The following is a 24,280-nucleotide window of genomic DNA, read 5'->3' as shown; positions in this document are numbered from 1 at the left end:
CTCCAGGTCCCAAAAATTCTTCAGTTTTCCACCATCTTTTGCATATTTGAACCCTTTACAACAGTGACTGAATGATTTTGAGATCCATCTTTTCACATGGAGGACAACTGAGGGACTCAAACACAACTATTAAAAAAGGTTCAAACATTCACTGATGCTTCAGAAGGAAACAAAAGTTGTGTTTGAGTCCCTCAGTTGTCCTCAGTGTGAAAAGACGGATCTCAAAATCATTCAGTCACTGCTGGAAAGGGTTCAAATATGCAAAAAATGCTGGAAATCTGAAGAATCTGCAGGACCTGGAGGATTTTTCTGAAGAACAGAGCTCAGTTTAACTGCTCAGAACAAACAAGAGACTCATGAAGAACCATCACAAAACAAAAAAACAGTTGTAGATCATCCAGGTAACCACACACAGTATTAAGAATCAAGGGTTCACATACTTATGAATGGGGTTATTTTTTTGTCTTGTGGATTATATGTAAACATCTTTTATGTAAAATATCTTACTCAGGACAGTACTAAATAAAAAATAACATGCATTTTGTATTATCTCCCTTATTTTGTTAAAATTATTAACATTTTCACAGATTCTGCAAGTGGTTCACATACTTTTTCTTGCAACTGTATACATATATATATATATATATATATATATATTAACTAAATTTCTTCCCGATAAAATATTTTAGAACAAAACAATAAATAACTAAATAAACAAACAAATGGCATAAATAACTAGAAAAATGTGTATTCATTATAAAAACAACAAAAAAAAGTAAAGCAAATAAGAAATATCTTGACTTTTAGTCGTTTTAGCATAATTTAATGCTTGTTTTGTCATATTTTAAATCATCTTGAAGCCTCTGGTGGCCCCAACCACTGGTGTACCTTATTGTGTGCAATAATTTATGATTTTCCCCCCTATTTTATTTTATACTCCCTCCAGTGTGTTCTAATGTCTTGCATGCTTTTTTTATATATATATATATATATTTATGAATTTCATATAAACTACATGACAATCATTTCACAGGCTTTTTTTTTTTTTTTTTTACATTTTGTGTGAATCATAATATAGATGAGTATTTCTCTTAAAAACAAAAAAACAACAACAAAAAAAACATGTTTTTCTGTCAATTGTTGCAGGCCTGTTTGTTTCACACTGGACATGATGGGACAAACAAAAACTTCCACTTCTGGCACTTAGCTAAGGTAAGAGAAGCCTTCAGCTCTTTGGACGTTATTTTTGGGTTTCCTTGTGACTTCCTGGATGAGTTGGATATGTTACAGCCGACCCACAAACATTTCAGTGTCCGTTGGCCACTCCTGGGAAGATTCATTACTGTTCCAACAGCTTTTAATTTGGAAAGATGGTTCTGTGGATCGTGCAGTGCCATAATATTAGAAATAGCTTTGTAACCCTTACCAGACTTATGGAAAAAATCTTTTCTTTGCTATCTTCTGGAATGTCCCTTGATCGTGGCATTATGCTTTGCTGAAACTTTGTGCTGATTATAATGGTTGTGGATCAAAATCAGGTTGATTTTGAGCAGTGCTTGCTGTCTTCACACTGTAGTTCCAACCACTTCAACAAAGTATGTCTGAAAGTAAAAAAAGAAAGAAAAAAAGTGTTGTTACATTTGATCTCTCACCTATTCTTAATATTATGCTAGATCTGTTTTAAAGACCCATTTAATGACATTAAAATTATTGGCAACACTTTATTTTGATGGTCCCTTTTGAACATTCTGTATAAGTTGCAACTACAGTACATGTCAACAAACTCTTATTAGAGTATTAGTAGACTATCTGCTTAATATCTGCTAACACTTTATTGTGATGGTCCTTCAACAGACATTTACTGACTATAAGTAACTTTGCAAGTGCTTGTCAACGTATTCTAACCCTAGCCCTACCTGTCTACTTATACTCTACTAAGACTTTCTTATCATCATCAATAAATTCATATTTTTGTAGAAACCATCATATATTTATTTAGGATTATTTGATGAATTAAAAAATTCAAAAGAACAGCATTTGTTTGATTTATTTGTTTTTGTAACATTATAAATGTCTTCAACAACACTTTTGATCAGCTGAATTCGTTCTTGCAGAATAAGTAGGCTACTAAATAACTTAAAAATATTTTGAACGGTACTGTAAAATACTAACAAAACCCTCTAAATAAAGTCCATCTCAAAGAGGTTCTAAAAAGCCCTAATATAGAAAATAACCTGTGTAGCCTCATCTTGAAATATAAAACACGTCTATAGGCCTATTGTTTTTAGCATCAGCACGTAGCCTAGCAAGCGGCTGTTAACTTCGATCTCAAAGGTAGGCTAACTGACACCAAAGAAAACATATAGATTAATCTTACCAGGCAGGGTCCGTTTCTCCATCCAGTCTGTTTGGGCATTTGACTAAATTCCGTTTTAATAAGAGTCATTTCACAACATGTCAACATAAAAGACCCCCTAGTTTCCATGGACCTCAATTTTATATGGATAACATGCAGTTTCCACACCCAGCAGAATCTGTCTTTACTTTCATAAATGCTTATGTCTTCTTCGCGTTTCACAATATCCATATAATAAAACAGCAGTGGAATTATGCAAATATAGTGATGTCCGATACTTGATAGAGATTGAAAGACAACTCACATAAATAAACCACCAGTCATTTTTACATTCATATAATTTGACATAACATCTTAAGTGCCATCTAATGTGAATGTATCTGATGTTGAAAAAATACACAACATACATTTGTTAGGTACTTCTTTTTATTCCCTTCCCATAAGAATAGCCACATTGATGAGGAATTCTCTTATTTTGCAATCAGGCCTCACACAATAATGAGATGGATGAAAAGAGGTCAGTACAAATATCTTACGCTAAACAGCCAGTCGAGAACTGAGTTGCTCTAAATATAAAAAGTATTTTACTATTCATTCCTGACTCATCAACATCATAACAAAAGGTAAAAAATATGCCCCCAGGAGTAAATACAATTGTGATATTGCACAATAGTTTAAAGTACAGTATGTACAATTTCACATACAGTGGTCATGCTGCCGTTAAAACAAGTTAAATGCACAAGCAGAATGCAATCATAATATGAGATACAGATGAGTAAATATATTATATTGTTTACACTTTCACTTGTATATTTACTCATAAACAATAAAATGTCAAAGCCTTCTTGAATTGTTGTGGTCAAAAAAATCTATATTTACATTTAATAAAAAGGCCTATACATGTGCCACATGAGAGGCAGCAGAACTGAGATGAATAATAATAAAAACATCATTATTATTTTTTTGTTTACAAGAGACCTCCCTTCATGAAAAGAGAAAAAAATCACTCTCACAAAACAAACTCAAAATGTCTAAAGAATAATACTGTAAAAGGTAAATAAAAAGGGGTCATATTATGACAATTAAAATGATCAAAGCTTTCTTTTTTCACTACAAGGAACGTTCAAGTATTTTTTTTTTTTTTCCTTCACAGATCTTCAGAACATTTTGAACATTCAGGCTTTCCCTAATACAGATGAGACACAAAGAAAGGCTAGGTCATCTACAAAATATCCTCATAAAAATATATTCATATATTTCATTTATTGTGAATGTTAACTGACTAACCTTACAATTATACAAAACAATGTTTAAATTTTCAATGTAAATGAGGGGTGAAGAATTTGATATTAGATTATAAACGTGTGAAACATCAAGACTCTTACATTCTCATGAATCTGCGATCCCTCATTCTCCTCTCTAAAAGGTCAATTTGAATATCAGTATTTAACAAAATTAACATGTGGTTATAGTCTGAGATGTGACTGCGAACACAGAGACCCTTCCAAACATATATCATTACACACAAAACTTTCCAAAAATAATAGCACTGTAATATTATAATCTGAATTATAAGAAGCATATTCACTGTTTGCAAAATCACATAAATATGAGAGCTGATGAGACAACGATCAAATTTAGATTGAACGAATTATAGTAAACTATTCAGATCAGAGACTGAAGTGCTCGGAATTACTCCAATGGCAAATGCGTCATAATGCTAAACATAGATATTTATCACAAATAAATACATATAAATACATACAAATCTGAGGGAGAGCAACATCAGTTTTCTAAAATCAATCTGTGAACCAGTTTCTGAGAGAATCTGTAGCCAAATTAACTTTTTATTTGACATTTTATTTAAAAAGTAAATAAGACTTTACAAAACAAACTATGAAAATGCTTTTGACAACATGTCAGCTGTAACTTGACAAAATGCACAGTGCAATAATTTCTTAAATGTAGCATATATGCAAAATAAAACGTTCCATTCTGAACATTTATATAACATTAGCATTCCGAACACTTCTAAGGCCCCGTTTACACTAGCGAGTTTTCGTTTTAAAAAACGCATAACTTTTGCTACGGTTACACCTGTTGTTTACACTACTCCGACGTATTTGACCCTCGAAAATGGAGGCTTTCGAAAACTCTGCAGAGCCCATTTTAGTTTGAAAACGCACTAGTGTAAACAGGGCCTAAACTCATGAACATTGGGTCTACTTTCCGCTCAGACAAATATATCAGTAAATACAAACAGCTGTTTGATGTGTTAGGATTCTCCATTACCGATTTAACCAGATAAAGTAACTTCTACATTGACAGCTGGCTGAATCCTAAAGGCACCTTGAATTAAGTCATTACATTGGGTGTCAGTGGTCCCACCTTCTTCATCTACAGTGACAAACGCTGATGGTACAAGTTTGGGTGTTAATCTGCCAGATAGATGTCACTGTGCCACAGCCTGCAAAAATGAATCACAGACAATATGATCTCTCAAAATAACATCTTTATGCCATGATACATGCCTTCAGAAAAACAAATGCTTAAGACTGAGAGGTGTTTGGCAAGGAACAATAAACTGAAGGCTTCCACAGGAAATAAATGAGAATAGCTGTGCAGAAGGCTACAAATAGACAGTGTCGATTTGACATAATTCTTGGTGCATGCCTTGATTTTCTTCCCCTCACTGAAATACTGATGATATACAATCTAATGTCATCTTAAAATTAAATCTCTGTCGTTTGTGCAGTGAATTAAATAAAATATTCATATAGATCATTTAACATTTACAGTCTTTCTAAAACATTTTCCACACAAGGACTTTTTGTAAGATTAAGCAAAAGAACACAATGATTAATCTCTTCATAAAAGAAAGGAATTTGGCAAATAATTGCTTCTGTAAAAAAAAGAACACATGGTGAAATGATTTATTAAGATGTGATCCAGAGATTACACACTTAAAAGACTTTTGCCAAAACACAATAGAAAGAGACAAGCCAGTCACTATGTACAGGACAGTTTCTCAAACTGGTGATGAGTTTGATCCAAAACATTAGTTCTGATACTGAAAAAAAGATTCTGAAAGAGTCTGTACACCCCCATTAGATGAACCATTCCTTCTTGCTTTCATCGATGGTCTCTGTGAAATTGGGCTCGGTGCTGATGATGGCCGCGTCAGCTGACTCGGACGACTCTCCCCCCTTGGCCTCATTGGTGTGGTAGGTGCCTTTATGGCGGAACATGTACCGGATCAGAAACACCAGAGTGCACAGAATAGTGAAGATCACCACTGCAATGATACCTGCAAAGAGAATACATTCACAGTTAATGCATTAAAGAACAGATAACTTCAAAGAAGCAATTGTTCATCTGAGTTAGATATGAATATGTGTCCATCTCACCTCCTATTATAGCTGAATTCCTATTAACTCCATCTGGTATCACTCTTTCCTCATTGAAGGGGAAATCAGCACCTACAGGAGATCATAATGACATAATGATGTCACAGTATTTTTTTAATTATCGGCATCTGTCCATAATGGATATTTAATTGTCCACGCTCATTTTCCTGATTTTTACATTTAGGTTATAAATATGAAAAATTTAGCAAATATCAAAATGAAAATCCATTTCTTTTACTGTATATTATAATGTTGTAAGGCCTAAATTCACTTGTAGCATTTAAAATGATTGATTTTAGTTTTTTTTGGGTTAGGGTTAGGGGTTTATCATTTTTTTTAAATGGCTTTAGACAAAATAGTATAGAATTTTAGTACTGGACATAATAAAACATATATTCATATATCAATATAATCAGGGATGACATTAACATTTTTGCTTACCAGCCACTGTAGCTAGTGGTTTTCCAAAGTTACTAGCCAGTCAGCATTTTCACTAGCCACAATTGTGACATTGATACCATGGGGAAAATCTGTCATATAGATATTTTTAATATTATCTCATAATTTGGCAGATGGTATATTAGGCTGCTGTCACTTTAAGACCTGACACACAGATCTATTATTCTGTTACACATGCATTTTTTTCTAAACTGTTTACATTCACTTAAAACATAACTGACTGTGTTTACATGAATACTCGCCAAGACCGGCATTTTGACATTATTTTGTGTGTATTTGACTGTTTAAGCACAGCAAAAAAGAACTTAATTTAGTACTGAGAGGTGGCTTTATGTGTGCGCACTATGGGTGTGAGCACAAAATCTGCGGGAATGAGTAAAATTATGCGCAATATGCACAATCCCACATGGAAATTCAAGCCCTGTAACACCAACAATATTCATCCAGAGCAAATGAAATGAGTGAGTGAGGGGAGGCGGGTTTGTCAACTCACAGTCGGAGAGATGAGAGAGCGAGAAAGCACAGCTGGTATCATATATCTATTCTGTGGAAAATGAGTATTGGAAGCTTTCAGATATTTCAGTATTGATATGTATTGAAAAATCTATATTTTTGACCACTACATTGCACTTAGTTTATTATTTCAGATGCCTTTTTAAAAGACTACAACTGAAAAATGTATATATTATAAATTCAACCCACCAAAGTGGCTAGTAGTGACTGCGTTACACACCACTGCTGCAATCCACCTGCATTTGGCGGATGTTAGTGTCAAGCCCTGAATATAATCATAATCAATATAATCATTTTACATATCTTGACCACAATAAACCACAGACTTCTTATGATGTCTAGGTAAATTTCTGGCTATGTGAGACTATAAAACAAGCCAATATACAACATGTACAGCACAGAACTCTTAGGAAAAAAGTTTCAGTGGGGTTCTATATAGAATCATAGGGTTCTTGACTCAATATTAAAGAACCCCTTAATGCCAAAAAGGTTCTATATAAGGAGAAATGTCTTAAATGATTGCATAATACCTTCATGTTTAATGGGTTTAATTTTTTTCTAGTGATAAAGTATGTTTACAAGTTGTTTAATTCATAAAATTTAATAAAAGTTAAAAATGAATTAAGACAAATTAATTAAAACTAAATCCAGAAAATGATGCCATGATGGGAACCCCTAAAAGGTTCTATATATGAAGCACCTAATAGAACCTTATCTTCAAAGAGTGAGACTGAAAATGAATAAATGTGAAAACACTGAACAGTCTGACTTGTCCAATTCTGAGAACAGAACAAATATTTTCCTCTATGCCAAAATGCATTACATTTACAAGTGGATTAATTTTTAAGTAGCTGCTACTACAGAATTCTTTTTAACATGTTTGTCAGATACACATTTAATGGTTTAAACTGATGCACTAATGGACTTGTAGCTGAGTGAAGCATATTGGTCTTACAGAAGGCATTTTGTTTACTAACTGGCCATTGACCTTTTTACAGAATGGCAGGGAACAGTAACTGAAAGCCTGTTTATTTAAGCCGAATCTAAAATGTGCTACTGCTGTATTGAACTTTCGTTCAGTATTTGTGTTTCATGTTTAAATCAAACTGAAGGCAATACAATAACAGTGGCAGTTAGGAGGCACATGTAGTTGGTTTTCTAAGACGGTGAAAGTGGACAGATCTTATCGCTGAGGTCAATGCTTCAATCAATTAACTAGAACTGGAAATGAAACGCCAGATTTCTGTGCATTTTCAAGACTTTAAAGTGCCCCTATTATGCTATTTTAAAGATTCCTAATTTTGTTTTGAGGGTCTCCTACAATAGGTTTACATGCGTTCAAGGTCAAAAAACACTTGAATTTTCTCATCATATACATTGTGACATCCCCTCTTTCCTCACAGTGTCTGAAACAGTTTGATAAAGGATTCAGTCTCTCTAAACCCTTCCTTTCTGCTCTGCTCTGATTGGTCAGATGGCCCAGTCTGTTGTGATTGGTCTACCATTTACAGCACATGTTGGAAACGAAAATCCCATTACCATATCTGAATTTCAGCTCGGGATGGTTCCTCAGCACTTGTTTACATAGTGATACGAACAGTAACAATGGCATCGGTTTTACCTTATCATATTGAGCATCAGTCCTCAAGTGGATTTGCTTTTGCAGTGCAGTAAAACAGCATCATTTTGACATGTCAGCAATACAAACAAACTCTTCCAGTCTCAGCTACAACGTTTGAGGGGAGTCAAAGTAAACAATGTTTACGGGCAGCCAGTGAAGACCATAGGCTGGCATTATGCAAATTTGTTACAAATCTATAGGTTTGTGCAGGGAGTAAGACTGGAATTATAGACGACTTGTTTCAGGCAGTTCAGAATTGGTTCTTTCTTTTGGGAGACAATCTCTGCAGAACTTTTACATTCACAAAGAGCTATATTACACACTAGATGAAAGGTAATATCCAAAAAAGCATAATAGGGGGACTTTAAGGCCTCTTTGGTGATTATTTGGGTTGTTTTAATGTGTTCACCTGCATCTAGGTGCCATGGGTCGGTTGCAGCAGACATGGGTGGGATAGTGAGGGGTGATGCTCCGCAGTTGGATTCCACCAGTTTACCCTGGTGTGAGACAGGCGCAGAACCACGGGACCTGAGTGCGGCTTTTAGAGGAGCAATGCTGTTGAACTGCACTCTGGACAGGCAACCCACAAACCCGGGTGTGTTGTATTTTTCAATAAGCACCGGATCGATGTAACCAGTTTCTGCAGGAAGAAGAGATACAGATAGGCATCTAAAGTTAGACTAAGAGCAAGAGAATAATCAGCATCTAAATGTTGACAGCGTGAAATACAAGATAACTGCAGAAAACTGATCCAAGCCTTGTTCCGGGAAATGTATTACATTTCATTGCAATAAAAGAATAAGATCAATGCCTGTTCATGTATAATGTACATACACAAGAGATCTGCATTACAATGGCATCCTAAAATAAAACCTTAAGGGGGCAACTGTATCTGAACTATATCATTTCCACCTGCATTACAAATATGTTGAAAAAAAGCACTTTCTTCATGTATACTGTATTCCCATTCAATGGGATTTTAGATGTTTTAAATGCAAACAATGTTTATGTGTCATTATACTGAATATTTAAAGAAATAGTTTACTTAAAGTAAAAATGGTTATTTAGTCACTGTCATTTGTTTCATACATTGGTTTTGATTGAACTTGTTTACAAAAATCATTTGAATGATTTGTTCATGTTTCAGCTCACTGGAAGTTTAGATTACAACTTAAATTTTGGTTTGATCCAATGTTGTTATTGTTAACTAAAAATACTAAAAATTGTATTTCCTAAATATATATATATATATATATATATATATATATATATTTTTTTTTTTTATATATATATATATATATATTTTCCTGAAATATATATATATATATAAAAATGTTATTTTAAATTAAATTAAATAAGTTATTAAAATAATACGCTAAAATACTAAATTAAATTAAAAATGAAATGAATATAAAGCTAAATTTAATTATTAAAAAAAAATACTAAAACAAACTAAAATATAATATAAAAAACATACAATATAAAAGCTAATTCAAAATATCAAGAAATTATATATATAGTATTTTTTTAAAAACTCTAAAACACTGGTTTTGTCATGTCTCTCATTTGGGCATTTATGTTTTGTTTTGTTTTGATTTGCTTTATTTCCAGTTTCTAGTTTTGTAGTCCTTTTGTAGTTCTTCTGTTTCCCCTTTTGTTACTCCATCATCATCATCTGCACTTGTGTCTTGTTATCCCTGTGTACATAAGCCCATCGCTGCATCTGAAATCAAATACTTCCCTATACTATATAGTATGCGAAAAACAGTACGCCAAGTAGCATGTCCGAATATATAGTATTTGAAAAAAACAGTAGCTAAAAAGTACCTGGATGACCTACTAATTCCGCAGAGACGCTGAAGTGCGCATTTGATGGACACTTTACTATCACGTGAGGCCACTAGAGAGGATTCGTCAAAAGTGGTGGAACGATGCAACTGACGCCATAATTCACATGTCAGTGACAACGTTGCAGATTCATACTATATAGAAGGTACTTTTTTTAACGGTCGTGAAGTAGGTTTCAAACTAAATGTAGTACCTACTATACAGTATGCAATTTTGGATGCAGCGCTAGTGTTTGCTGTGTTAGTTTTTAGTTGTTTTTCATATATTGGCATTCTCATGTTTTTCTTGCATTCTGGTTTCTTGTCTTCTTGTTCTCCTGCCTTTTGTGTTCCTTGGTTCCTGTTTTATTTTGTTATTAAACATGCCTACATTTAGTTCCTCACCTCTGCCTGCCTTCCTTGCCTCTTCTGTGTCACAGGTTGGTTCCTCACATGACTTCAGAGGGCTTGTAATATAAGTCTTATGCACCAATTTCATCATATTTTAATTGCCCTTTTTGTGCCCTTTTTGATAAGAGCGACCAGAACATTCTTCAAAATATCTTCATTTATGCTCCAAAGAAGACAAAATGAAAAAATGATGACAGAATTTTCATTTTTGGGTGAACTACCCCTTTAAACCTTGATTGCTGCTCAGCAGTCAAAACCAATCTTTATACTCTATGAGTAATCCTGATTTCTGACATAAGATTAAAACCCAGTCCTCAGGCATTTTTTAATAAAACACTTTACATTACAGTTCTACTCTGTTCTCTCCCCCTTCTTTTTTTTTTGTCTTCAGGCACAGTGAGATATCCTGGTACCTTCAAAGTGCAGCAGAGATTTGCCTGCCGAACACCCTGCACCAAACACAGACATACAACACAGACAAAAGAGTCAGTCTAACTGCTGCACATTACAGACTAAACCTCTTCAAAGCATCTGTGGTGTGCAGCTAAATTCAGCTTTCTCTCACCACAGCCAGAGGTAAAGTACACACACTCTCTACATAAAAAAAACACACAAAGAGAACAATGGATAAAAAAACAAAGCAAGCTTTCTATGTTGTGCATCAAGAACACCTCTTAGGGATGATGAGTTTTTGATTCAGAGTATCACAGTAAAACAGTTTTTACAGCTTTGGCAGTAGTGGTATGCATATCAAAAGCATATCAGTGGTTCAAGTTTGTGCGCCATTCAGAATTATAGTGAGAATTTTAAAGTTGCCATGAAACCACAATTCTTATCTTTTTTCTTTTTTTTTTTTACAGAACGTTGCATGCTTATTATAAATGATTTATCTGTGCACATCATACATTTAAAAAATCATATACCCTCATAATCTTTAATCAAAAAAGTTAACCTCCCCTTTCCCTTGAAACATCATCTCTTCTCTTCATGATTGCGGAGGATATTTAGTCAGGGTGGGACTAAATATCCTCCGCAACTGACTGCAAAGATATTCGTCCATATAGTTTCCAACTTCCTATGATCCAATCAGTTCCTGAAAGTGATATCAAATCCCCACCCTACATTTTTCTCATTCCAGAAGCTGTTTCATTTATATATAGGCCTACATCACAATAGGAAAAAAAGACTATCACAACTTCCCTTTCATGCCGACTTTAGATCGCAATTAAATTTCTGAAACTGAAGATGCACAATGAAGTGTAATTTTTATACATTTTTTGTTTTACTAATAAATTTTTCTACATTTACAAATTCATTTTTGACAAATACAAAGATATGGAGTTATTATATTTATGTAATCAATGTTCAGTCAAAGTTTAGAACGCCACCTATAGAATAGTTTATTCTATATAGTTTCATATTCAATATTCAATAATATATATGATGTAGTGTACATTGTATTATTTTATATATGATTACAAATAAAACTATTTTTTAAATATATTTTAATTTATTAAAGGGGGGGTATAATGCTATTTCATGTATTCTGACTTATTTACACTGTTAAAGAGTTGGATTCTCATGCTAAACATGGCCAAAGTTTCAAAACACGAGTTGGACTTATGACGGAGTATTTCTGTCCCAAAAATTCTCTTCCAAATCCTCACAGGATTCGGACTTTTTTTTTCGAGTATCGGCCTGAGTGACGTAAACAGGGGCGGAATTCCTTGAACGGGCAATTCTCCAGGAAGGGGGCGCGCGCGCACACGTGGACCTGAGCGAGAGAGCAAGAGCACGCCCATCAATGCGCGTTCGGGTCTATGGAAGTCATCAGCAGCGCTGCACAGGTCACAGGACTGCACGAAATCAACAATGTAATCAAAGAAGTGTATGTTTTTGGTTGTGAGGGAAAGATAACCTTGCTTCCCAAAGAACCCAGTGTTCAGTGGAGCTGAGAGTTTTGTTCTCACGCATTACATTGATGCGCTCTCGATATTTGTTATTAAAATAACCATAGAAACTGATAGTTGCAATCACTATTTTATTGGTTAAAATGAATGGAGAATATCTCGAGTTTTTCCATGGCTGCTCGAGCCCTCAGGATCTGCACTTATGGTTTTATAAACAAAGCCCAGTTCTATGCTGGATTTACAGATTGTTTGAAACTGAAAGATGGAGCGCTCACAACGATAATGATCCCGGTCATGAGTCGGAACCACAGGTGGTGAGTAAAACTGCTTTAAATGTCTGTTTTGTTGACAATAGGCGCCTAAGTGCATATAATGTAAACAACACGAATGTAGTGAATTCATAAATTCATAAATTCATTATTCATCATTCATACGCTATATTCATTATAGTGATTCAAAAAGTTATCCATGGATAATGCGATGGGTGTATTGTGTGTTTAAATACAGTTGTTTAGCAGACCATTGATAGCTTGTAGACGAGCTCTACACAAAAGCTGCGCGTACTCATGACTCTAACTCCGCTCACAGGACACGCCTCCAGGCGCTCGGCTGTTTTCGGAAATACTCGGTACAGCGTATGTATCTTTTATAAATATGATTAAACTAAAGACTTTCTGGAGATATAAAGGATGCACTACTACTCTATAGGTACTCAAGATTAACATGAGATTGGCAGAAACTGTGTGTGATACACCCCCTTTAAATATAATGAAATATATCTTTCCAGTCACAAACAATGGCAGTACACCACTTAATTTCCCAGAATGCTCTAAAATTATATAATTTAATAAATATCATTTCAATGTATATAATTTACATTAATATAATTTTTACTGTAATATATGATGCAGGCTGCAAATTGGAAATCTTCAAAAAATATCTAAGAAGTTCTATGTTCATGTGCTATACTAATGAAAGCCAACAAACATTAATCCAGGAATAATAGGCCACAAACACCAAAATATTTCACATGCTAGCTCTCAAAGGGTCAAAATAGGATTTTTCCCCCCATGCAGCAAAAAGAAATGGCCTCCTCATACAACTAAAGTCAATCTTGCAGCTCAGTAGAAAGCAAGGAAATGTGATAAAATCCTCATGAATCAGTCTCAATCTCAGGTTCTTGCAGGCACAAGCCAGACAGAACATTTGTTCATTTTCTGCAAGACGCCTATGAATACCAATACAAAAAATATGATCCGCTTGAGTTTCAGTGATCTGTTTTTCAATGTGAAGCAACTGGGCTAATTAGAAACAATAGACCTGTAGAGACGCTACATCTCTGATGTGAATTATCTCATTAAATTCAATAAATGCCGTTGCCTTAAATGACCAGAATATGAAATGAGAGAGAGTAATTTCATCACTTGTATGAAAAAAAATGACATCTAAGCATGGCAAATTAAATGATTATCATTCTTGTCACATTCAGATCAAAAATCTACTTTGAAGTATTTTGTGATTTAAAAGAACATGGTTACTGCAGAAAACACATAAAACCTATGACTATTCAGATTCATGTTTGTTGTATGAAATATAACACGTTCTGCTGTATATTGGCTCCTCAGAGGCGTGAAACGTGGCTGGAATATTTATGAGAATTGACTGATTGTTGCTGCTGCAAATTCAGGTGGAAAGCTCTCGAGATTTCCCCCTCGCTCTTCATGATTCTCTGATTATTAGGGACGCGCTGCAGTATTTGCACTTACATTACCCCTTGTTTTGTGCAAACTGGACCTTCAATACAAGGTTTTAACCCCATTGATGAATGTTTTTTACTGCAAGCAGATGGCTCGAATCAGCCACAGTTCTGCATTAACAGGGAGGAGGGAGCACTGCAGATTCTTTGTTTCTCAACGCCACGAACTTTACTCCCCATAGTACAAGAACAAACAAACATTGATTTTTACAATTTAGACTAAAAGTTCATCGTGTCCTGCTTCTTTAAACACCCAAATCCTGTTGTTTATCTTCCTGTGAAAGACTGATAAATAAAATCAGACGATTACAGCTGGTTGACTATTTCCTGTTGATCTTAGAGGGCGCATAGTGCTTTTAGTGTAGTGCAGAGAAATAAGATTCAGGCTAATTAGATTCAAGGTCAAGATCTGCCTGATATGAAGGTGTGACCTGCTAGTGTTGGTGTCTCCCCCTCCCACCCAGCTTTAAAGCAACACCATGGCATTAAAGGGATAGTTCACCCAAAAATGAAAATTCTGTCATCATTTACTCCCCCTCAAGTTGTTTCAAACCTGTATGAATTTCTTTGTTCTGCTGTACACAAAAGAAGATATTTGGAAGAATGTTTGTAACCGAGCAGATCTCGCCCCCCATTGACTGCCATAGTATTTTTTTTCCTATTATGGTAGTCAATGGGGGGGCGACAAACTGTTGGGTTACAAACAGTCTTCCAAATATCTTCCTTTGTGTACAGCAGAACAAAATAATGTATACAGGTTTGGAACAACTTGAGGGGGAGTAAATGATGACAGAATTTTCATTTTTGGGTGAACTATCCCTTTAAGTGTGTTTGTGTTCAGTGAACAGTAAATTATAGCTGGGAAACAAAGGCATCCACAGCTAAAAAACAAAAAAAGATGAAAATACTTTACACTTATAATATATAAGCACTAACTGATGCTGTAATGCACCCACACCTGTAGCCACCTGCTGTAAATGCTTGTTCCTGTTTTATAACGCAGTTCAGTGTAGAAAACATACACGAGATAAGCTTGATACATATTTGATCGTATTGTAAAGCAACAGATACTGTATTCCACATGCCACATTCCTTACTGCAGTCAACACAATACAGTACATCACTTTAAAACACCATTTCATAGTGAGAAGTGATATGTAGAATTATGCAGTGCAAGTAAAACTGTTATTTGAATAGCCATAAAATTATTTTAACAGCTCTTTTGTCTATGAGCTCCTGAGAACCATGATGAATTATTTATGAGACATTAAAGTAAACACTGCTACCCTGGTAGGGGCCATTATTGCGGGGGAGAGACAGGGAAAGAGGGTGCAAACGAGGGATTGAAGACTGTCTTTTGATAGATGGGTTCGAAGATGGAGAGAAAGGGTGGGATGAAAGTGTTTCCATGGTAACAAATGGAAGCTGATGTAGCAGGAGTGTGTGAGAGAGGGAGGTGGGAGGTGCTGGACCCAAAGAAAAAGTGATAATGCGAATTATAATGACACACTGTCAACACATTTCATTTCACCTGTTTTTATCTCTCGTACAAATGTTATTTGCTCTATATAGGCTTGCTGTGCTGTGAAGAATGGATGGGATAAATGAGAAGGGCCAATCTTCAGATCTTGCTGCATGATGCACCATGTGCTAACAGATTTAGACAGAACAACACCTGTCTGCCATCACGTGACAACAGGATCAGAGAGCAACCTCTGAAATACACGCAGCAAAGGCACGTTCCTCAGGAAACACACAGCTATATTCACTAAAGGAATCATGTAAAAATGCAAAAGTGCCCACAACAATTATTGCTAAACACAATTTGCACAAAGCAATTCCCCCAGTATGCAGCAGACTACTGCAATCTGGCGTACTTTACTAGGACTGTACAGCATCGTTCCACTCACTGCAGCCCGGGTACCTAAACTGGCACTTAAAAATGCAAAACTGGCACTTTTAGCACGGAAAATGAATGTAAGGTTAATTGTATCAGGTTTACAAGGTGCAATCCATTATTTAAATATAAAGGAAATGTGTTCGAGCAGCTGTTTATATATATATATATATATATATATATATGTAACTCTGGACCACAAAACCAGTCATAAGGGTCATTTTTTTGAAATTGAGATTTGAAAGCTGAATAAATAAGCTTTCCATTGATGTATGGTTTGTTAGGGACAATATTTGGCCGAGATACAACTGTTTGAAAATCTGGAATCTGAGAGTGCAAAAACAAAATCAAAATATTGAGAAAATGAAATGAAGCAACACATATTACTTACAAAAATAATTTTTTTTATAAATTTACGGAAGGAAGTTTACAAAATATCTTCATGGAACATGATCTTTACTTAATATCGAAAAAAAAATCGATAATTTTAACCTATACAATGTATTGTTGGCTATTGCTACAAATATCAAATATATACCTGTACGACATACATACATATATGTATATATACACACAACTAAACACTAACAGCACAGCATTATTTTAAAGCATAAAGCACCCTTTTTTTTTTTTAATTGGATTGCATGCAAGATGCAGGTTTTTGTGCTGAAATACTTACTATACAGAAAAATAACACACATTTTGTGAATTCACCCCTCTGTGTTTCTATTTGTACTTCCATCAGCCACCCTTGGAAAGGGCAAACACCTCCTTATACTACCTGCACCACACACACACACACACATTCCAGCAATGCAGAGAATCTGCCCAGCCAATCAATAATCAAACAATACTATAATACACTATTACAATATTAGGTACAGAAATGCATGAAAGACTACTGTGAGTGATCACTGGAAGATATAAACACACGTAACACACAAACACATGTACGACATCCTTCACCCTGGAAAACTAACACAGTCCACCTCCTCATTCAGAGCCCTCAATGCTGCAGTACAAAAAACAAACATTACCTGCCAGATCAGTGTTTGCTATCAGGTGTTTCTCACTTCTTCCAAAATGCCAGCCTTCTTCTCTCTCAGTGTATGTTTCTCTCCACGCTGCGGATGCCCTCCCTGTCTCTGTGTGTGTGTATATACGTCTGCAGCTGGGGCTGGGTGATCACAGACTGCAGCCCCTCTCCTGTTCCGCACTCATTGACATCTAGCTTCAACAACACCTGGAAACTGGATTCCACTATGGTCTGGATCTGGAGTCCACCTCCACTGTGATGCAGCCCCGCTGGACGATGACTGCGCCCAGAGCTGTGTAATGTTCACAGAACAGCCAATGACATCATCCATCTGTTCAACAAGGCTTTGATGAAGACCAGGCAGACTATATCAAGATGTCATGCAAGTCTGTTCAGTGTAATGTAACATGATTTTGTTTTCATTACACTGAGATGACAATGCTTTCTAGTCCAAACGACTATTCTGTATTAAGACTTTTGTTTGGGAAAAATCAGTGGAAGAAAACACTTGCTCTGTTGACTCTGTCTGTCAAACAGACAGAGCCAACAGATATTTACTTTTAAATATTTAAAAAAAAAAAATCATCTAAATAATATATTCTACAAGTAGATGTTTGTGAATATAAAAGGTCTGCAAAGTTTTAAAGATCAAAGTTCACGACAAATAAAGTTATTGTCTCCTAAAAGAAAGAATCGATTCTGAACTGCTGAAATGAGTTGTCAGCAAATTCAGTCTCACTTTTTGTTACATACCTACGTAACAATGTAACAAAATTGCATAATGCCAGTCTATGGTCTTCACTGGCTGCCCGCAAATGATGTCTTTTTTGACCAGCTTTTTTGAAGCAACCCCAAATAACATGATATTTAGCTTGTGAAATGAGAATTTTACAAGGGACCCCACCAAAAACGTGGATTGTACCCCCCAGAATGTGATTTTTATCGAGGGACCCACCCTGAGACGCGATTGGGCTAGTTTTGAGTAGTTTTGAGTTGGGCTGGTTTTGTTGTGAAAACCTGGCAACCCTGGTTGTAGCTGAGACTGAATAAGGGTGGTTCATGCTGAAGACGTTGTTTTCAGAGCTGCGAATCCACTTTAGCCACTTTTCCACAGTCGGGCCAAACGATTCTCTTTGCGTAATCGTTCCTTTCTGTGCCGATCCGAGCCAGCTGGTACGGTTACGGTTTCATTTTCCACTGTGGGGCTGATAACGGCCGCTCTTTTGAATGTAATACAAAAGCATCAGTCGTTGCCTTGGTAACGCAACAGTTTACTGATGATATGAGATTTAAATAACGACCATGTTATGGAGAATGATCAGATATTTCTTTCAATCTTATTATTAATTTGTGTATACATTGCTTAAATAGAGTGCTTAGCCAGCTACAGAGAAACTGGTAGCCAGGCAACAAACAAGTGACCAATCCTGAGTGGCGATGTCACTTCATGGATTCTACCAGCATGATCAAAGTCCCTTTAAGACAAGTCATTTCACTCGGCGGCCATCTTTGAAACGCTTCTCGGGCATCCAAGTGCAGCTCCTATCTCTTTGAATGGGGAAACATCAAATTCTCCAAAACTGTTTGCCAAGCTTTCGATTAAATTTCATATTTGAAATCACCAATGAAATCTGACAACAACTGTCTCATACATTGTTTCTAAATGCTCGATTCATGACAAAAAAAACCAAAAAACGGTATTTTCCAGGCTGGATCAAGCTAATGCGCATGCGCAGTCCTAAATGCACATCTCTTGTGACTCATTTCGGCGCGCGTCTGATTGTTTCTATAGGAACCGGAGCTTCTAACGGCCGCTGCAGTGACGCGATGACTTTACCAATCGGCGATTGGCTCTTATTTAGAAGGCGGGACTTATTCCGCCATACTCCCATTCACAATAATACGAGTGACATGTCTTGTGTTATTCTATAGTCTTTGGCACAATTTAGCACAGTTAAACAAACGTGCCTGAGAATTCCGGGCCGAGAACGGTTTGTAATCGCGTCGTGCCGTACCAGTCTCAAGTGGAAACACAACTGGAACCGTTCGGCCCGACGGTGGAAAAGCGGCTTTTCCACGCACTTCAAAAGGACAAGAAATTGCGCTGGAATTGATACGGAAAATCCGACGCCGTCGTTCGTTTCACTGTGTATCAAGTGCTGAGGAAGCCTTAAGAGCTTAAATTCAGATATGGTAATAGCCATTTGTTTGCAACATGCACTGTAAGCAGTAGACCAATCACAACAGACTGGGCCATCTGACCAATCAGAGCTCATGGAATCCTTTCTGAATCGTATCCTGCCTTCACGTGCTCTCGGAATTATCGTAAATACGAGTTTCCTAGGTAAAAATTGCACATGAACACCCTCCCATTTTGAAACTTGAATGCAATGAGCTCGTAATCACGACTTCAGAAGTAGGAATTATCAAATTTCCGATTGCATGTGAAGGCAGCATTAGAACATACTTTTTTCAGACTCTGTCAGGTGATGTGCAATGTATTTTTGAAACTTGGATGCGTGTAAACCTATTGTAGGAGACCTACAGGAACCTTTAAAATAGCAGAATATGGGCACTTTAATATTAAACCTTTTGTCCCACTGGGCTGATAGATTTCCATTGTAAGAAATGCATAGTAAGAAATTATAAATGCATATTTCATTTTTTTTAAACAGAAGAACAAGTCTAAATTATTGCTTGTTGTAATAATTGTCTGCATATGACACACTCAGTGTGGTCAGCTCTATGTGATGCATACAGTAAACACATGGAAGAGAATGAGTGAATAGTGTATAGTCCTCAGGGAACATTATGAGACTATCAGTCATCTGAATGAAATCTTTTGTGCGCTTTTCTAATGTAAATCTGTCCCTCGAGGGTGTAGCCGGCTATAAATCTGTACATTACTCGCGTCTTAAATCGTCAGAGTTTGAGGGGGCTTTTCATAATTGGTAGTTAATGACTGTGTCAAAACAGACTTAAGGGAATCGTTTGTTCACTGTTGCAGGATTTACAATCTAATTTACACTTTAAAAGCAGAAATGTGAATCTTTTGTTTCTGTTAATGCAGCCACATTAATTCTTAAGTTAAAATGTAATTTGCATTTTGCAATTCGGACATGATTAAAATCATAAAGTGCATCTGTGGAAGAAATTTACCCTCCTCAGGAAAAACTACTTCCATCTGAGGAGGCCCAAAGAAATTGGAAGTATAAAAATCATCTACACAACAATGCTCTAAAACAATAAATAAACTGCTAGAGATCAAATCTTCTGAAACATTTGCATCTCTTTAATGTGCCTGCAGATTTGCACCAGAAGGCACTGGAAAACTGCCATGAGAAAAACAACATAAAAATGGCAGATTATTCTGTTGGAGGAGACAGCCAAGGAGACAGCCAGGGATGAAAGCACATAACCTTCAGTGATGGTTGACAAAAGGATTATTTGAGAAAGATAAGCAGGAGTCTATCTCCCACCTTCAATGCGCGCTTTGAAAACAACCGCCACAAACCTGCTGAATCACTGCAAACTCGTTTAACACAAGGCGATTGTTTCAGAGACCATTGAGCTTCATTGATTATTCAGGGATTTTAACCAATAGGATTTCTCTTATCTATGTATAATAGCTAATAACAGTAAGTAGGTAATTTATCTCCTTCGTGGGGTGTAAGACATTAAGAGCAGATGGGATGTGTAAGATGCAAAACATGCAGACCTGCCAAATGAAATGCATCATATTTGAGTCGTTTTCTCCCTGTGGAGTTTTTCTTTTCTCCTTCAAGCATTTTTTCATCATTATCCTGCAGTGGGAGCCTGTCAAAACTGTGGAATATACTTCAAAGGCGTCCTACATTCCCTCTAAAAATGGTCTTCTTTCTTTTCCTCTGAATCATTCTTGTTGAATCTAACTTTTGTGAGCCATATCTGTATATATAAAAGGAATCTAATATTTGGGCGCATAAGGACTCACATGTCTCAAACAATTGTTGATGATATCAATATAATTGGACCTCAGGAGAGCAGTTTTGAGTTCAGTAAAGAAGAATTTCATGTATATGAAAAAAACTGTAGTGGAGGCTGAATGTTTCCTCACACAATGAGTCAAACCCCATTATGTTCCTTACTTAAATATTCATGTCAAGCCGGTTCTGTTCCCCATCTCATCTCAAATTTCACATCACTTTGGAGAACTTCTGCATTTAAAACATCTGAGGAACGTAGACAGTAATTCTTCAGAGCAGTGGTTCTCAACCTTTTTAGCTCCAAGGCCACCCATTGTAAAAGACAATAACTGAAGGTTTCAGATAAAACCGACAAAAAAAATATATATTTACAGAAACTAGTAGTGGAAATATATTAAAATAATTAAATAAAAATAATTATAAATAAAAAATAATTAATAAATTTAATAATTAAAATAATCAAATTTTTTCATGGTTTACACTTTTTACTACCAATGACTTTACATGACTTTTCTAGTTTGAAAAGTCAATAAAATATTATAAAGCTTTGAAAATTGATAAAATGTTATAGAGCTATATAAATGTATTAAATATGGTTGATGACTGACAAAAGTATTTCAAGAATTACAAGTATTTTTTTTTTATATATATATATATATATATATATATATATATATACACACACACATACATACACACACTGTATATATATATATATATATATATATGCAATAAGGTACAAGAGGCTGTGCTGTATCGTGAATAAGTTACGGCTGAAGGGCGTTGTTAGGCGTTGCCTGCAACCCCTTCAGCTGTGACTTATTCACAATACAACACTAGCCTCGAATACCTTATTGCTTTTATAAAAAGGTTACCACCAGAGTATGTGAGTGGAGCAAAGTGGGAGCCGTGATTTTTCCCGGAGCGAGGAGTGGATTTTTTGAATTATGGAGCGTCGTGGTTTTCTCTCGCTCCAAGAGTGCTCTGCTACTGCTCCATCACATGCACAACTCATGTTAACCGCCTATAATGCAACTGCATAATAGCATGAATGAATTTGTGTGTTAAGAACAGTTAAACTCCACTGACAGAAAGATGGATTTTCTTAAATTTTACATTGAACAAAGTAAACAAAAATACAAATGTATCTTAAAAGATCAGTGGCAGTCAGCGCTAGGCCGGGGCTTGCAGGGGCTATAGCCCCACCAGAAATGTGCTTAGCACCGGCACAGGCCCCCCAAGGATTTTCTAATCATTTTCCAGTTTTTTACTCTGTGTCACTTTCATTAAAAAAGTCATTAAAAACCTAAAAAAATAAATAAAATAAGTGTTAATAAATGCTGTAAATTTATATAAACAATGGTTTTACTAGGGGAGGAGTCATTGCACATTCAGGTACAGCGCACGTGTAGGAATAGGAATCAAGCGCCTCGACAACAACCATCATATTGGAGAGCAATGAAATATGAAGCAAAACACCGCAGACTTTAGACACATCTCAGAATATTTCAGAAGATAACAACAGAGATATTGTCTTCTTTTCTTGTATTGTAATCTGCTATTGGTGAGTAGCTACCCTGATCTTTTGATTATTCACTCATGTTATAAACATCAAATAATATAGATTTTAATATAAATTCTTGCTCTTTGTTCACCCTAGCTAGTCTCGTGGTGATAAAAAAAGAACATAGGACTGACCTGAAGGAAAATGCTAAATCTGAATGCAGGTAATAAATTCGCTCACTCGATCTTTTTCTCACAACACTCTTCTACATAATACAGTAAGCTTCAATGAACAATATCAATTGAGAACACACAGTTTACATTGCTAAGAGTGGTTGTTAAGTGTGTTGTGTAGTGATACACAGAACCATTGGGTGAAGCGGTCATAGCTGTGTTTTATCGTGAATAAAACACAGCTATTGACCAATTAGAATCAAGGACAGGAACTAACTGTTTTATAAATATATATATACTGGCCAATATAGTGTTGGAGGTTTCACTCCAATGTATGCGGCCTGGTGGCAAATCTTCACTGATTTTACATTCCATCAGTAAGAGCAGAGTGTGAATATTAAATTAGCAGAGCAATAGCACAGCATACATAAAATATTGCAATCCACATAACATAATGGGAGACGTATCAGAATTCAAATAAGGACAAATGTTGGTGCGCATCTCACTGGCTCATCTGTGACCAGGACAGCAAGTCTTTGTGGTGTATCGAGAGCTATATTATCCAGGGTAATGTCGGCATTTCACCACGTAGGACGAACCACATCCAACAAGACTAACTGTCGACTCAAGAGGAAGCTGTATGAAAGTATTGTCCAGGTACTAACCTGGATTGTATCCAAAAAACATAAAACACAGTTGCCTAACTCACTGCAGAATTAAATGTGCACCTCGACTCTCCTGTTTCCACCAAAACTGTTCGTCAGGAGCTCGACAGAAACAATATTCATGGTTTAGATGACGTTTGGTCACTCGTGCTACTTCCAAATGACGGGTAACACCCTGACTGTTGTATGCCCAGAGTGAAGCACGGGGTGGATCAGTGGTGGTTTGGGCTGCAGTATCATGGCATTCCTTACTGTGCTTGATGGATGAGTCACTGTGAGTCACTGAGACCATGTGAACCTAATGGTTCAAACATTGTACCCTGAAGGGGCTGCCGTGTATCAGCATGATAATGCTCCAAGACTTGTGGCAGAATGGTTTGATGAACATGAAAGGAAAATTGAACATCTCTTATGGCCTGCACAGTCACCAGATCTAAATATTTTTGAGCCACTTTGGGGTGTTTTGGAGGAGTCAGAACATTTTCCTCCACCAGCATCACAGTGACCTGGCCACTGTTCTGGAAAAGGAATTAAATTATTGTGGTCTAAAACCATGTGTTTTAATTTTATTGTCCAACCACTCTCTCTATATATGAATTTATTGATATTCAATATTTAAATTACTTGTTTTTTTGTTTTGTTTTTTATTTCCATGACTTTTCCAGGTCTAAAATCACAATTTTAAAAATGAATTAAATATATTTATTTCAATTTACATCTAAATTTTTAGCTACATTTTTATTTTAAATCTTTTTTGTCTTAATTTAAATAATTTAAGCTA

General features: G+C 35.9%; 1 protein-coding gene and 1 long non-coding RNA gene across 2 annotated transcripts in view; both read right to left on the bottom strand.

Annotated features, from left to right (window-relative positions):
* Positions 1 to 642: 642 nt before the first annotated feature.
* Positions 643 to 2,520, bottom strand: LOC127506358 (uncharacterized). The gene is made up of 3 exons (XR_007927960.1): positions 2,378 to 2,520; positions 1,427 to 1,601; positions 643 to 1,354 (listed from the first exon to the last, which is right to left on the bottom strand). It is a non-coding gene; the product is annotated as an uncharacterized LOC127506358 (long non-coding RNA).
* A 992-nt stretch (positions 2,521 to 3,512) lies between these two features.
* cntnap2a (contactin associated protein 2a) overlaps positions 3,513 to 24,280 on the bottom strand; it is a 394,941-nt gene continuing 374,173 nt past the window's right edge. Inside the window, exons 22-24 of the mRNA XM_051882071.1 lie at positions 8,766 to 8,996; positions 5,764 to 5,835; positions 3,513 to 5,663 (exon numbers count right to left, since the gene is read on the bottom strand). Of these exons, the coding sequence (XP_051738031.1) occupies positions 5,464 to 5,663; positions 5,764 to 5,835; positions 8,766 to 8,996 (503 nt within the window). The 3' untranslated portion in view covers positions 3,513 to 5,463. The remainder of the gene's footprint in view (positions 5,664 to 5,763; positions 5,836 to 8,765; positions 8,997 to 24,280) is intronic.

The sequence above is a fragment of the Ctenopharyngodon idella genome, chromosome 23 (assembly GCF_019924925.1).
Source record: "Ctenopharyngodon idella isolate HZGC_01 chromosome 23, HZGC01, whole genome shotgun sequence".
NCBI lineage: Eukaryota > Metazoa > Chordata > Actinopteri > Cypriniformes > Xenocyprididae > Ctenopharyngodon > Ctenopharyngodon idella.
Note: the sequence above shows the minus strand (reverse complement) of the source record. Positions and strands in the feature narration are given on the sequence as shown.